General features: G+C 42.4%; 1 protein-coding gene across 20 annotated transcripts in view; it reads right to left on the bottom strand.

The window, feature by feature from the left end:
* Positions 1-3,946: 3,946 nt before the first annotated feature.
* ARL9 (ADP ribosylation factor like GTPase 9) overlaps positions 3,947-14,103 on the bottom strand; it is a 33,956-nt gene continuing 23,799 nt past the window's right edge. For all 20 annotated transcript variants that reach the window (XM_040362059.1, XM_040362114.1, XM_040362107.1 and 17 more), the window contains one exon: positions 3,947-4,861. In XM_040362059.1, the coding sequence (XP_040217993.1) occupies positions 4,670-4,861 (192 nt within the window). In that variant the 3' untranslated portion in view covers positions 3,947-4,669. The remainder of the gene's footprint in view (positions 4,862-14,103) is intronic.

The raw sequence follows: 14,103 nt of genomic DNA, 5'->3' as shown, positions 1-14,103 counted from the left end.
AGACTTTCAGGAGCAAAGCAGGACATATCTGGCCTAAAGAATGAAATAACTTTATTCAAAAAATGGAATGGTAGTCAGCTGTGGTCTGCAAATTCCAGCTCAGCAACTCAAGTACTGAAGTCAGAGGGTCAGTACAACTGCCAGGTAACTAGCATTTTCTGAGTAGGTCTGGAGTGGCAGCTTCTCAGTTTCTCTCTGCACAGGTTTCCTTTAGCGTCCAATCACTGTGCATTTTACTAATGCAAAGCATCACCGTGCGTTAAGATGCGCTGCTTTATTACAGCCAGTTCATTTGGAATGCAAATAAACATGACTGTGTTAACACAAGGCGCCGCAACACACAGCATGTGCAGCATTGTGGAATAGGACGATTACCAACTGTGGAAAAACAACTTATGAATAAAATAGACATGACTCCAATTATTACAAAGTTTTGTCCATCCAACTTTTTTTCTGTGATTTTATTTACTCAAAGGGCCCTTCATGCTGCTAAAAATGCAGATTTTATTAGTGCAGGCAATGGATGCGTTCTCCAGATAAACAAGTGTAATAAACACCAAATTATATATTACAGACTGACTCATTCCCCACAGGCATGAGATGTGCAGGGAATATTATATATTGCCACAGCAAGAGAGGACTGCCGTTTAGTGGATATGCTAAAATACTTGGCTAGGATTATAAAGAGAAATTATTAATTAGCTGGGGGTGTTACAGAGTATCCAAATTGCAATAAGTAATTATGCTTCTTTTATTCCCCCCCCTAGAAATGGTTCAAAAATCGATTAGCTAAATGGAAAAGATCGGAGGGTTTACCGTCAGAATGTGGATCAGTCATGGACTAAGGAGGCACTGTGAATGCACATTTTATACAACGTGTTTATCTCAACTATTTTTCCTACAGCTCAAAATTATTTAAAAAGAAAAATATAATATACGTACAGTTTGTGCATTGGGCTTATACTTATCTATGTTGTATATACAAATGTAATATATTTAAAATGTCCACTCTTGAATTTATTTGAAAAAAATATTTATGCAACTAAAGCTATATTTAACCAGTAATATAATCTAAACTGGAAATAGGTCTATTCAGATCCTAAACATATACAATATGTACATGTGAAGCAGCAATAAAGCAATGCAGAATTGCTGAATATTACACAAATATATGTAAAAAATGAATTGCATATTTTTGCATGGAAATATTTAATAAAAAATAATAACAAAGATTTTGTAGAAATATATTTGAGATATTACACCTTCACAGGAGGAGGTTTCCATACGTGGAATGATAAAGCTGTAAGCACAGCTGAAGTGACCTCTGGAACGATGTGCCCATTAAAACCCTGGATGATGGAAGTTTTTAATCTCTTTATCCTTGTCACGTCAGAAGATAAATAGCCATTGGCTACCTCCTGAAAAAAAAAAGTTATCCTGGCTAGTAAATGAACCCAGGAATATCCATATTAGGAAAAGTCAGGAATCTTGAAGCGACCCTAAATCTCAGCCCAATGCCTTTTCTTCACTGCTGTGGTCTGATTTCCTTTTAGAGGGCAGCTGAATTTGCTTTGCATGGTCTCACTGTAAGTAAAAACAGCCACCCTCTCTTGGTTGCTCTTGAGATGGAGTGTGGGATTTGTAGTGTGCATAGAACGAATATGCAGCACGGCTTGTGGCAAACAAACAGAAATGCGGAGGAAAAGGAGAGGTCAGACACTGATTTTAATCTCTACAAGACAGTAATGACATGGCAGCTGGCCGGTAGGGATGAGCCGAACCCCCCCCCCCCCCCCCCCCGGTTCGGTTTGCAGCAGAACATGCATGCAGACAGGCAAAAAATTTGTTCGAACATCATTAAAGGGGTTGTAAAGGTAAATGTTTTTTCACCTTAATGCATTAAAGTGAAAAAACATCCGACAGTACCGCCCCCCCGAACCCCCATTTTACTTACCTCACCCCTCGAAAGTCCCGCATGCGTCCTCGTGATCCTCTTCGGTTCCCAGCCTGGCCGTTGATTGGCTAGGCTGGACAGATTGATAGCAGCGCAGCCATTAGCTGGCGCTGCCGTCAATCACATCCGATGATGCGGCAAAATCTTATCACCATGCAAGCTCACTCGCATGAAGGTGGAAAGCTCTTGCGAGGAGGAGCCGAGACAGCCGCAGAGGGACCCCAGAAGACAGGGTTCGGGGACACTCTGTGCAAAATGAGCTGCACAGTGGAGGCAAGTACAACATATTTGTTATTTTACAAAAAAAAAAAAATGTTTAATGTTTAAATGTAACTAGGTGTTCCTTTAAAGTCTATGGGACACAAACGTGAAAAATCAAAAGTGCTAATTTTAAAGTCAAATATGCAAGTTATTGTCATAAAAAGTGTTTGGGGACTTGGGTCCTGCCCCAGGGGACATGTATCAATGCAAAAAAAGTTTTAAAAATAAAAGTGAAATATTCCTTCAAATTTTGTACCTGGGGGATGTCTATAGTATACCTGTACAGTGTGCGTTAAAAACACATTTGCAAATACATGTGTAAGCTGCAGGCCCCGTCAAGGCGCTCTGTATACTGCAGTCCTAAGGACTGCAGTATACAGAGTGCCTTGCAGCTTACACATGCATTTGCAAATGTGTGCAACTAAACCTCTGTTTTTAACGCACACAGTTAGACAGGTGAATTTGGTTGGTTGCTGATTGGTCGGTAAGTTTGAGCCTGGATATTCTATGTTTTTGTATGTATATGCGCCCTTTCCAGCGCTCCTTATTGTATAGACCAGTCATAGGTAGGGGCAGTGACTTTTGTTTGTTGTATACCTGTACAGTGGCGTGTTTTTCCCATTTTTAGAACAGTCCCTGCTCAAAATTACATTTCTAAAAGGAAAAGGAAAACAAGTCATTAAAACTACCGGTGGAGCCACAGAGGGCAGCTTGGAACCAGGTATCTGACACACTGTAGTGTTTCGGTCACAGATTGAAGATACAAATCACTGTACACTTGACAGCTAGGCAATCTCTTCCTTTACAAGAAGCCGCTTTTAAAATCTTTATAAGTGGTAAAACAGTCATTTCACTGCCTTATTCACAAAGGTGTACAGCGTATGCCCGTGCAAGGGCTGCGTTTGTCCACATGGGAATGCACAGGCTTTTCCTGCATCCCTGTGCAGGCAGTCCTATTCATGTCACTTGGGACACAGCCGCTGCTCCCCATTTGACAGCCGTGTGGGTGCACAACCCTCAGGCTGCATTCAGACCTGAGTGTTTGAAGCTTGCAAAACTAACATCTCAAAAGTTCCAAACCGCCCAACAAGCCAAATCCCATTGATTTAAATGGCCCCTGTTCACATGTGAGGGTTCTGTCGCCTGAAGCAATATGCCTGAAACTCAAAAAATTACACACGCCTCTTTTTAGGCAGATTACCGGTGTTTTTCTGCTTTTTACTTTGGTGACCCTTTGACCTGTACAAAAACACTGCAAAATCACGGCAAAAACGCACAGCTTTCTGCCCGAAAACGATACGCTCAGGTGTGAATGCAGCCTCAACGCAGACCGTGTAGACAGGAACCATTTACAAAAACAAATTTAGAACTTTAACAAACCAACAGGACTCTGGATTTCACAAAAATGTTCTCTATTTATTTAGCACATTTAAAACTGGACAACAATATATGTTTTTTAATTTCAATAGAAAAATATGTGTGAAGTGAAGAGGAATACAGTAAATCAAACATATCAAAAAAGTGTCAGAAAATCAGTATTATTCAATTCAGTCCATCAGATACTCCACTTTTTCTAGAACCATTAGCCTAGATCAGTGATGGCGAACCTTGGCACCCCAGATGTTTTGGAACTACATTTCCCATGATGCTCCACTACACTGCAGAGTGCATGAGCATCATGGGAAATGTAGTTCCAAAACATCTGGGGTGCCAACGTTCGCCATCACTGGCCTAGATTCACACTAGTGCTGCTGTATAATCATCTGTTTTCAGTGTGTTTATGTAGCATGCTTTTCACGCCAATTTTTTGTTAAATACAGAACCCTGACAAAAATGCATCAGAAAAACGCATATGCATGTGTATTTTTTTAACTTTTCATGTACTCCTATTGAAGCCTATAGGGCCAAATGTGCACAATGTTGCACCAAGAGAAGCAGCTACCTTTCAAAAACCGCACTGCACCATGTTGCAATGATGTGAACGGGCACCAGAGAGAATGACATTGTTGTGCATGGCAGCATGATGGCAGACTCACTAGCGTAAATGGGGCTTAAGGAGGAAAAAATAAATAAAAAATCTGATCCATTTGATAAATGAAGGCCAATCATAACAAAATTCCATGTATTCTGTTACACAGTTATGTTGACTTTCTCCTTGACAGATACCAGTATATAAAACCTGAACATCATAGTTCTGTTCAGGCTGAAAAAATAGATCATGAAAAATCTTGAAATAGCCATGTGTTCAATGTTCAACTAAATATGTATTGTGTAGTCAATAATCACCACTTTCTAAAAAGGCAAGTTGCAAACGTAATAAATGTGATCTTTAGAAATATATTACTAAGACAGTATAATGAAAGGAACTCTTTTACACAGTAAAATCACAAAGTACACAGCATTACTGCAGCATGTACTCTGCATTACTTTGGCATGCGCTTGTAACAAGTGCAATTAGGATGTTTTAGCAGAACTTTCGGAAAGAAGCTGTGCAAGAAACTCCTTGGCATCTAGAATCCCAGAAGAAACCTCAGACTCCTCTTTTGTCGCATAAGTCCCAATTAAAAAGAGCTTCCGGTTTTCACAAATATCTGACAACCCAAGAGCCTCATGAATGTCAGTGATGTGGTATGCATTCTTTAGGTCCTTTGGGAAGAAATAAATACCGGTAGATTAGATTTTAAATGACACCAACAAACAAATTCATTGTATTGAACAGTTATTTACATATGTTGTTTAAAGAAATATTATCCAAGCCACAGCTTTTTATATTTTAATAATAAAATTTTTTCATCTTGGATAGATTGTGAGGCTCCATACACACGAGAGGATTTATCCGCAGATACGGTCCAGCGGACCGTATCCGCGGATAAATCCTCTCGAGGATTTCAGAAGATTTCTATGCGATGGCGTGTACACACCATCGCATTGAAATCCGCGCTGAAATCCTCTGCCGATGACGTGTCGCGCCGTCGCCGCTATTATGACGCGGCTACGGGCGCGACGCTGTCATATAAGGAATTCCACGCATGCGTCAAATCATTACGACGCAGAAACCCATTTGATGGGATTTATCTGCGGATAGATTCTATGGTGTGTATGGGGCCTGACTTGTATAGTGATGTCTAATCACAATACCAATCAATTTTCTGGTAACCACACAGGAATAAATCACTCCAATAGTGTAATGCCGACAACAATAAAATCTTGATAGAGGTTCAAACCCGTCTATACTTTTCCAAAAAATGTGTTAGATGCTGAATTCTTCATGCACGGTTTATGACACATGCTTTAAATGTATTTATTACAGAAGAATAAGTTAATAAATACTATAAATTCAATAATATGAACAATAATATTATTTTTAATACTGGTAACACATCTATTTGTTATCATTGATAGCCATTATGGTTTTACCAATGCTGGAATTCTTAGTACAGCAAAACCTTGGTTTGAGAGCGTTTTGCAAGACAAATATAAATTTTGACTTGATATACAAGCGATGTCTTGATATAAGAGTAGCATCAAGTCACAATGAGTATAAAAGAGAGGCACCTCTAAGGCCTCGTACACACGACCAGACATGTCCGATGAAAACGGTCCGCGGACCGTTTTCATCGGACATGTCTGCTGGGGGATTTTCGTCTGATGTGTGTACACACCATCAGACCAAATTCCCCACGGACAGAATACGCGGTGACGTGGCGGCGACGATGACGCGGCGACGTGCGCGACCCAGGAAGTTCAATGCTTCCACGCATGCGTCGAATCACTTCGACGCATGCGAGGGATTTCGGCCCAGCGGGCATGTCCGATGAGTCGTACTTAGCATGCTAAGAAACATTTGTCCGCTGGAAACCTGTCCGCTAGCCCAGGAATCAGGTCCGCTAGGCCGTACACACGGTCGGACAAGTCCGCGGAAACTGGTCCGCGGACCAGTTTCAGCAGACATGTTTGGTCGTGTGTACAAGGCCTAAGTGTAGCAATATGGTTACATTTAATGAAGGTACAACGTTCGGCAAATCACATGGTTTATGATTAACCACTTGACCACCGCCCCATGTCAAAAAGACGTCCTGTTTTTAAAGTTGAATATCTCAATAACGGCAGCAGCTGCTGCCACAACCGAGATATTCATCTTTTCAGGGGGCGGTGGTGTACACGATAACGGCGGTCTCCGCGAGATCGCCGTTATCGGTGGCGGGAGAGGGGCCCCCCCCCTCCCGCCGCTCTCCCGCGCCCTCCGCCGCTTACCGGAGCCGTCGGTAGCGGCGGAGGGGATCGGATGTGTCCGGCAGCTGAGCGGGGACAGGACTGAAGGAGAAATCTCCTTCACCCGTCCTCATAGCTCTGCTGGGCGGAAGTGACGTCAAAACGTCAGTCCCGCCCAGCCTCTTAAAGAAACATTTTTTTTTTTGTCATTTGAAAAAATGACATTTTTTTTTTTTTTTTTTTGCATTTAAGTCAAAATATGAGATCTGAGGTCTTTTTGACCCCAGATCTCATATTTAAGAGGACCTGTCATGCTTTTTTCTATTACAAGGGATGTTTACATTCCTTGTAATAGGAATAAAAGTGATCAATTTTTTTTTTTTTTTTATTTCAGTGTAAAAAATTATAAAACTAAATAAAAATAAATAAGAAAACAAAAATTTTTTTTTTTAAAGCGCCCCATCCCGACGAGCTCGTGCGCAGAAGCAAACGCATACGCGAGTAGCGCCCGCATATGAAAACGGTATTCAAACCACACAAGTGAGGTATCGCCGCGATCGTTAGAGTCAGAGCAATAATTCTAGCCCTAGACCTACTCGGCAACTCAAAAAATGCAACCTGTAGAATTTTTTAAACGTCGCCTATCGAGATTTTTAAGGGTAAAAGTTTGACGCCATGCCACGAGCGGGCGCAATTTTTAAGCGTGACATGTTGGGTATCATTTTACTCGGCGTAACATTATCTTTCACAATATATAAAAAAATTGGGCAAAATATATTGTTGTCTTATTTTTTAATTCAAAAAAGTGATTTTTATCCAAAAAAAGTGCGCTTGTAAGACCGCTGCGCAAATACGGTGTGACAAAAAGTATTGCAATGACTGCCATTTTATTCCCTAGGATGTCTGCTAAAAAAAAATATATAATGTTTGGGGGTTCTGATTAATTTTCTAGCAAAAAAATTGTGATTTTCACATGAAGGAGAGAAGTGCCAGAATAGGCCTGGTGGTCAAGTGGTTAAGAGGCACATCTAAGTCTGTAGGCATCCGGGGGAAACCTGTCCAAATAGACCATCCTCCGCACCGCCATCGTCGCCGTCCCTTCCACACTGAGCTCCACGAGTGGTTCAAGCCTCGCTTTCAGATCGCTCTACTGCAGGGTAGTCTTCCCGGTCACGATTGCAGACTGACAGCTGTGAGAGCCGGCGGTGTGGAGGATGGTCTATGTGTGGACAGCTTTACCCCAGATGCCTGCATACTTAGATGTGCCTCTTTTAATAATCAACCATGTGATTTGCTAAATGTTGTACCTTCATTAAATGTAACCATATTGCTACACTTAAGCCCTGTACACACGATCGGTTTGTCCGATGAAAACAGACCAATGGGACGGTTTTCATCGCACAAACCGATCGTGTGTGGGCCCCACACACGATCAGTTTGTTTGGCTTTAGAGGCGCCTCTCTTCACTTTTATACTCTGGAGCTCCTGCTGGATTTTTCTTCAAAACCCCTTGTGGAGGCTTCCATTTGTGGATGGACATTTTATGGTTGAACAACCTAATCACATTGCTATAATCTTTTTATATGGACTATAAACTGAAGCATTTATGAATAAATGGTTGTGGAACGAATCATTTGAGTTTCCATTATTTCTTATGGGTAAATTTGCTTTGATATACAAGTACTTGGCATTCCAAGCATGCTTCCGGAACAAATTATGCTCGCAATCCAAGGTTTTACTGTAAATGCACAGCAACCCATTCTTTGGCACCACTATGGGTGTACTTTACTGGCTCTCTATCAGTTTTAGGTGGGGGTTGAAATACACTAGTTCAAAGAAGTGAACACAAATATACAGTGCCTTGCAAAAGTATTCACCCCCGAGGCTTTTTACCTATTTTGTTACATTACAGACTTTAGTTCAATGTTTTTTTAATCTGAATTTAATGTGATGGATCAAAAACACAATAGTCTAAGTTGGTGAAGAAAAATATATACATAAAACAATTTTTCAGAAAAAAAAAAAAAAAAGATAATTGGCATGTGCGTATGTATTCACCCCCTTTGTTATGAAGCCCATAAAAAGCTCTGGTGCAACCAATTACCTTCAGACGTCACATAATTAGTGAAATTATGTCCACCTGTGTGCAAACTAAGTGTCACATGATCTGTCATTACATATACACACCTTTTTGAAAGGCCCCAGAGGCTGCAACACCTAAGCAAGAGGCACCACTTAACCAAACACTGCCATGAAGACCAAGGAATTTTCCAAACAAGTAAGAGACAATGTTGTTGAGAAGTACAAGTCAAGGTTAGGTTATATAAAAATATCCAAATCTTTGATGATCTCTATCATAACCAAATGGAAAGAACATGGCACAACAGCAAACCTGCCAAGAGACGGCCACATACCAAAACTCACAGACCGGGCAAAAAGGGCATTAATCAGAGAGGCAGCACAGAGACCTAAGGTAACCCTGGAGGAGCTGCAGAGTTCCACAGCAGAGACAAGTTCTGTACATAGGACAACAATATGCCGTACGCTCCATAGAGTTGGGCTTTATGGCAGAGTGGCCAGAAGAAAGCCATTACTTCAGCAAAAAACTAAATGGCACGTTTTCAGTTTGCGAAAAGGCACGTGGGAGACTCCCAAAATATATGGAGGAAGGTGCTCTGGTCTGACGAGACTAGAATTTAACTTTTTGGCCAAAGAAAACGCTATGTCTAGCGCAAACCCAACACATCACATCTCCCAAAGAACACCAGTTTTTCAGTAGTCAGGACTTGGAAACTGGTCAGGGTTGAGGGAAATATGGATGGTACTAAAAACAAGGATATTCTTGAGCAAAACCTGTACCCCTCTGTGTGCGATTTGAGGGTAGGATGGAGGTTCACCTCCCAGCAGGAATATGACCCCAAACACACTGCTAAAGCAACACTTGAGTGGTTTAAGGGGAAACATGTATATGTGTTGAAATGACCTAGTCAAAGCCCAGACCTCAATCCAATAGAAAATCTATGGTCAGACATAAAGATTGCTGTTAACCACTTAAGCCCCGGGCCTGTTTTTCAGATTCGGTGTTTACGAGACTAAAACATTTTTTTTTGCTAGAAAATTACTTAAAACCCCCAAACATTATATATTTTTTTTCTAACACCCTAGAGAATAAAATGGCAGTCATTGCAATACTTTTTGTCACACCGTATTTGCGCAGCGGTCTTACAAGCGCACTTTTTTTGGAAAAAATTCACTTTTTTAAATAAAAAAATAAGACAACAATAAATTTGGCCCAATTTTTTTTTAAATATTGTGAAAGATAATGTTACGCCGAGTAAAATGATACCCAACATGCGCCCGCTCGTGGCGTCAAACTTTTACCCTTAAAAATCTCGATAGGCGACGTTTAAAAAATTCTACAGGTTGCATTTTTTGAGTTACAGAGTAGGCCTAAGGCTAAAATTATTGCTCTCGCTCTAACGATCGCAGCGATACCTCACTTGTGTGGTTTGAACACCGTTTTCATATGCGGGCGCTACTCGCGTATACGTTCGCTTCTACGCGCGAGCTCGTCGGGACGGGGCACTTTAAAACATTTTTTTTTTGCTTTTCGTATTTCTTTTTATTTACTTTACAATTTTTAACACTGAAATCAAAAAAATTAAAAAATTATCACTTTTATTCCTATTACAAGGAATGTAAACATCCCTTGTAATAGAAAAAAGCATGACAGGTCCTCTTAAATATGAGATCTGGGGTCAAAAAGACCTCAGATCTCATATTTAGGCTTAAATGCAAAAAAAAAAAAAAAAAAAAAAATTTAAACTGTCATTTTTTCAAATGACAAAAAAAAATAATAATGTTGCTTTAAGACGCTGGGCGGGACTGACGTTTTTTCCTTCACTCGCAACCCTGCACAGCTGCCGAACGGTCCCGATCTCCTCCGCCGCTACCGACGGCTACAGTAAGCGGCGGAGGGCGCGGGAGAGCGGCGGGAGCCCTCTCCCGCCACCGATAACGGCGATCTCGCCGCGGAGACTGCCGTTATCGCTGACAGGACCACCCACTGAAGAGATGAATATCTCGATTGTGGCAGCAGCTGCTGCCGTTACCGAGATATTCATCTTCAAAGTGATGACGTATAACGACGGTGGGCGGTCGGCAAGTAGTTAACAAGCGCAAACCATCCAATTTAAAAGGAGCTGGAGCAGTTTTGCAAGAAGGAATGGGCAAAAATCCCAGTGATAAGATGTGGCAAGCTCAAAGAGACTTATGCAAAGCGACTTGGAGCAGTGATAGGTGCAAAAGGTGGCTCTACAAAGTATTGACTTTAGGGGGGTGAATAGTTATGCACATTTAGCTTGATTCAGGTAGGGGCACGGATCTTTAAGGCGGCGTAGCGTATAGTATTTACGCTATGCCACCTTAAGTCAGAGAGGCAAGTACTGTATTCACAAAGCACTTGCCTTCTAACTTACGGCGGCTTAGCGTAAATGGGGCCGGCGTAAGCGCGCCTAATTTAAATGAGGATGGGGGGGCGTGTTTTATGTTAATGTTTGGTGACCCGACGTGATTGACATTTTTTTTTACGAACAGCGCATGCGGCGTCCGTGTTCATATCCCAGTGTGCATTGCTCCAAAGTATGCCGCAAGGACGTATTGGTTTCGACGTGAACGTAAATGACGTCCAGACCCATTCACGGACGACTTACGCAAATGACGTAAAAATTTCAAATTTCGACGCGGGAATGACGGCCATACTTCACATTGACTAGGCCACCTAGGGGGCAGCTTTAACTTTACGCGGCGTAACTCTTACGGAAACGGCGTATCTTTACTGCGACGGGCGCACGTACGTTCAGGAATCGGCGTATCTAGGCATTTACATATTCTACGCCAAACTCAACGGAAGCGCCACCTAGCGGCCAGCCTAAATATTGCACCCGAAGATACACCGCTCGTATCTTAGCCTAATTTAAGCGTATCTGGTTTCCAGAATACGCTTAAATTTAGGACGGCGCCGATTCCGAGTTACGTCGGCGTATCTACTGATACGCCGGCTTAAATCTCTATGAATCCAGCTAATTGACTTTTTCTGTTATTTTGTCCTATTTGTTGTTTGCTTCACACAAAAAAAACATCTTCAAAATTGTGGGCATGTTCTGTAAATTAAATGATGCAAATCCTCAAACAAATCTATGTTAATTTCATATTAATTGAGGCAACAAAAAATGAAAAATGTCAAGGGGGTTAAATACTTTTGCAAGGCACTGTATGTATTATGTATGTTTGCAAACCCAACCAGGACAGGTGCTTTTGCAGGGGACTAGGGGCTGACCTGCTGCCCACTGATTATGGCCCATGGAGGAGACTGGGGATTTTGTCTGCTTCTCCTGGCCAGAGCATGGAAAAGAGCTCAGTTCAGCCTCTGATCCCATGGAGAGCAGATCATTCTCTAATGATGGACAATTTGATGAACGCAGAGAGCAAGGCTTGGGTTAATTCTCTGAAAGCTTCACTTCTGGGGTTGATGGAAAGGTGCAATATTAATCTTGTACAGGTTAATGTTCAGAAGGAATATGTTGTCCCTCCTGCAGACTGGGTTAGAGAAGCTACTCCACTTGGGACAGAAATATTTATCAACAATTATCCTCAAGAAACCTATGCAGATAAATGTAAATTTTTCAGACTTCTGGAACATTGTATGAGTTTTGTCTGATGCCTAGTACACACGAGAGGATTTATCCGCGGAAACGGTCCTCCGGATAAATCCTCTGGCGGATTTTGATCTCCTGGTTGTACTAACCAGGAGATAAAAATCCTCACGGAATTCCGTCCGCGGTGACACGTCGCGCCATCGCCGCGATGATGACGCGGCGACGTACGCGTCGCGGTGATACAAGGAATTCCACTCATGCGTCGAATCATTACGACGCATGCGAGGGATGGGTTCGGACGGATCGATCCGGTGAGTCTGTACAGACCACCGGATCGATCCGCTGGAGCCGATTCCAGCGGATAGATTTCTTAGCATGTTAGGAAATTTTTTATCCGCTGGAAATCGGTCGGCCCGAAATATATCCGCGGATAAACATCCGCTGGATCGTACACACCAGCGGATCTATCCGCTGAAACCGATCCGCGGATCAATTTCAGCGGATCGATCCTCTCGTGTGTACGGGGCCTTAGAACTTTTTTAGTGGACAGATTACAGAAGTGAAAGCCAAACACCAGACAGACAGCGTGTGTAATGTACTTTGGGTATCTGTGGGCTTGGTGCCAGAATGTCTGCGGTGGACACTCCTGGGCTAATCAAAGTTTGGGTGCCTGTTGATTAGCTTACAGTTAATTAGATCACTATCAGCTGTAGATGAGTAGATGTACTGATTATATTACTGTTTACAGTTTGCATTGTTTAGGATAATGTGATCACGCTCTTATCTCATTTTGGGTGGTATCAATTCAGTGTGCGTTTTTAATAAAGAATTCCAGTTTGAACCTAAGCTAGTGTTGTCTAGTCCTTGGGAGCAATTCTCAGCTGGGTGCCAGGCAGTCCATCACAATCAGACTAGCAAGTATCTGCTTGTCACCTTGCTATGGACACAGCAACATGAGAGAGAAACAGATGGGAAGGGGTGACCTATGGCAGAAATAGTGATAGGCTGAAGACCACAAACCACTCAACTATAATAAACAAGTAAAGGTATGGTCAGGCAGCAGACTACTCTGCCAGTCACTGAAGCAAGGTTCCCAGTCTTAGGTGGGTGGTGCAGAGAGAGTGGGAGAAAAAAAAGCAAAAGGTGTAGTGTAGTATTTGCAGTTTTTAAGAAGTTGCAGTGAAAATGTTAGTGTTGTGTGGATGTCATTCTCCTGGAAAAAAAGTTACTTAGCCTCATGGGAGACTATTAATTGGATGCAGGTTTAGTCAAATGCTTTTTACACTAAGAACAAGTAACAGCATTTTTGTTAAGGCAGAGGAAGTGATGGCATTTTATACCCAGGTGTGCTGCAGGACACCTTGGGGGATGTGGGCACCAGATTGACTTGTCAGACTTGAGTGGCATGTATTCCCTCCTACTGTCGCTAGTCCCTATTGATTTTGGAGTTGCCACTACACATACCTGCACTGATAGGATATCTGTCCTACTATAGCTTAACCTTGGATCTCCGATTCTGTTGGATCTCATGGAAGATTTGTGTTACGGCCAGCTAGTATATCTGTTGAACCATTTTTTGGAATAGGGAATCCCAGGTGTTTACGTGTCCAGATTTTTTTTTGGTCCCTCTTCATACTCTGGTGTAGGGGTGCAACGAATCAAAAAACTCACGGTTCGGATCGTTCCTCGGATCAGGAGTCACGGATCGGATCATTTTTCGGATCGGCAAAAAAAAAAAATCTCCCCCACTGTAATATCCACATCTCCCCCCCCCCCCCACCAACTATAATACCCCCTCGGTGCAGACACCCCCCCCCTCCTCTTAGTACAGAGACCCCCCCTCTCAGTACAGTGACCCCCATTCTCAGTACAGTGACCCCCCTTCTCAGTACAGTGACCCCCCCTTCTCAGGACAGTGACCCCCCCTTCTCAGGACAGTGACCCCCCCCTTCTCAGGACAGTGACCCCCCCCTTCTCAGGACAGTGACCCCCCCCTTCTCAGGACAGTGACCCCCCCCC

Source organism: Rana temporaria, chromosome 1 (genome assembly GCF_905171775.1).
Source record: "Rana temporaria chromosome 1, aRanTem1.1, whole genome shotgun sequence".
Taxonomy (NCBI): domain Eukaryota; kingdom Metazoa; phylum Chordata; class Amphibia; order Anura; family Ranidae; genus Rana; species Rana temporaria.
This window is presented reverse-complemented; position numbering and strand designations above follow the sequence as displayed.